Raw genomic sequence first — 804 nt, 5'->3', positions numbered from 1 at the left:
GCTGGCAGCCTCCCCTTTGAGGTGGACCCTGAAAGCGGGGTGATCCGCATCCGGGAGCGCCTGGACTACGAGATGCGGCAGCAGTACTCGCTGACGGTGCAGGCCATGGACCGAGGGGTGCCGGCGCTGAGTGGCCGGGCTGAGGCCCTCATCCGCCTGCTCGACGTCAACGACAATGAGCCCCGCGTGAAGTTTCGCTATTTCCCAGCCACCTCCCGCTTTGCCTCTGTGGACGAGAACGCAGCCCCTGGCACTGTGGTGGCCCTGCTGACGGTGAGCGATGCCGACTCCCCCGCGGCCAACGGGAACATCTCGGTGTCGATCCTGGCGGGAAACGAGCAGCGGCACTTTGAGGTGCACAGCAGTAAGGTACCCAACCTCAGCCTTATAAAGGTAGCAGCCGCGTTGGACCGGGAGCGCATCCCAGCCTATAACCTTACGGTGGCGGTGGCTGATAACTACGGTGCCCCACCGCCATCCCCGGGCTCCCCAACCTCTGTTTTTTCCCCTGATGGAGTGGTGGCAGCTCCTGTGAGCCGCTCGTCAGTAGCTAGCCTGGTGATCTTTGTGAATGACATTAATGACCACCCCCCTGTCTTCGGGCAGTCAGTGTACAGGGTGAACATCAGTGAGGAGGTGCCCGTGGGGAGCTATGTGCGGGGCCTGAGTGCCACAGACCGTGACTCGGGCCTCAATGCCAACCTCAAATACAGCATCGTCTCGGGCAATGAGCTTGGCTGGTTTCGCATCAGCGAGCACAGCGGGCTGGTCCCCACAGCCGGCCCCGAGGCCGGGGCCCCGCGC

General features: G+C 63.4%; 1 protein-coding gene across 1 annotated transcript in view; it reads left to right on the top strand.

The window, feature by feature from the left end:
• Window positions 1-804, top strand: part of FAT4 (FAT atypical cadherin 4) — a gene marked incomplete at its 5' end in the record, with an annotated part of 131916 nt that overhangs the window by 499 nt on the left and 130613 nt on the right. Inside the window, one exon of the mRNA XM_010143675.1 lies at window positions 5-799. Within this exon, the coding sequence (XP_010141977.1) occupies window positions 5-799 (795 nt within the window). The remainder of the gene's footprint in view (window positions 1-4; window positions 800-804) is intronic.

Source organism: Buceros rhinoceros, unplaced genomic scaffold (assembly GCF_000710305.1).
Source record: "Buceros rhinoceros silvestris isolate BGI_N320 unplaced genomic scaffold, ASM71030v1 scaffold8969, whole genome shotgun sequence".
Taxonomy (NCBI): Eukaryota; Metazoa; Chordata; class Aves; order Bucerotiformes; family Bucerotidae; genus Buceros; species Buceros rhinoceros.
The sequence above is the reverse complement of the archived record's forward strand: the minus strand, read 5'-3'. Positions and strand labels throughout refer to the sequence as shown.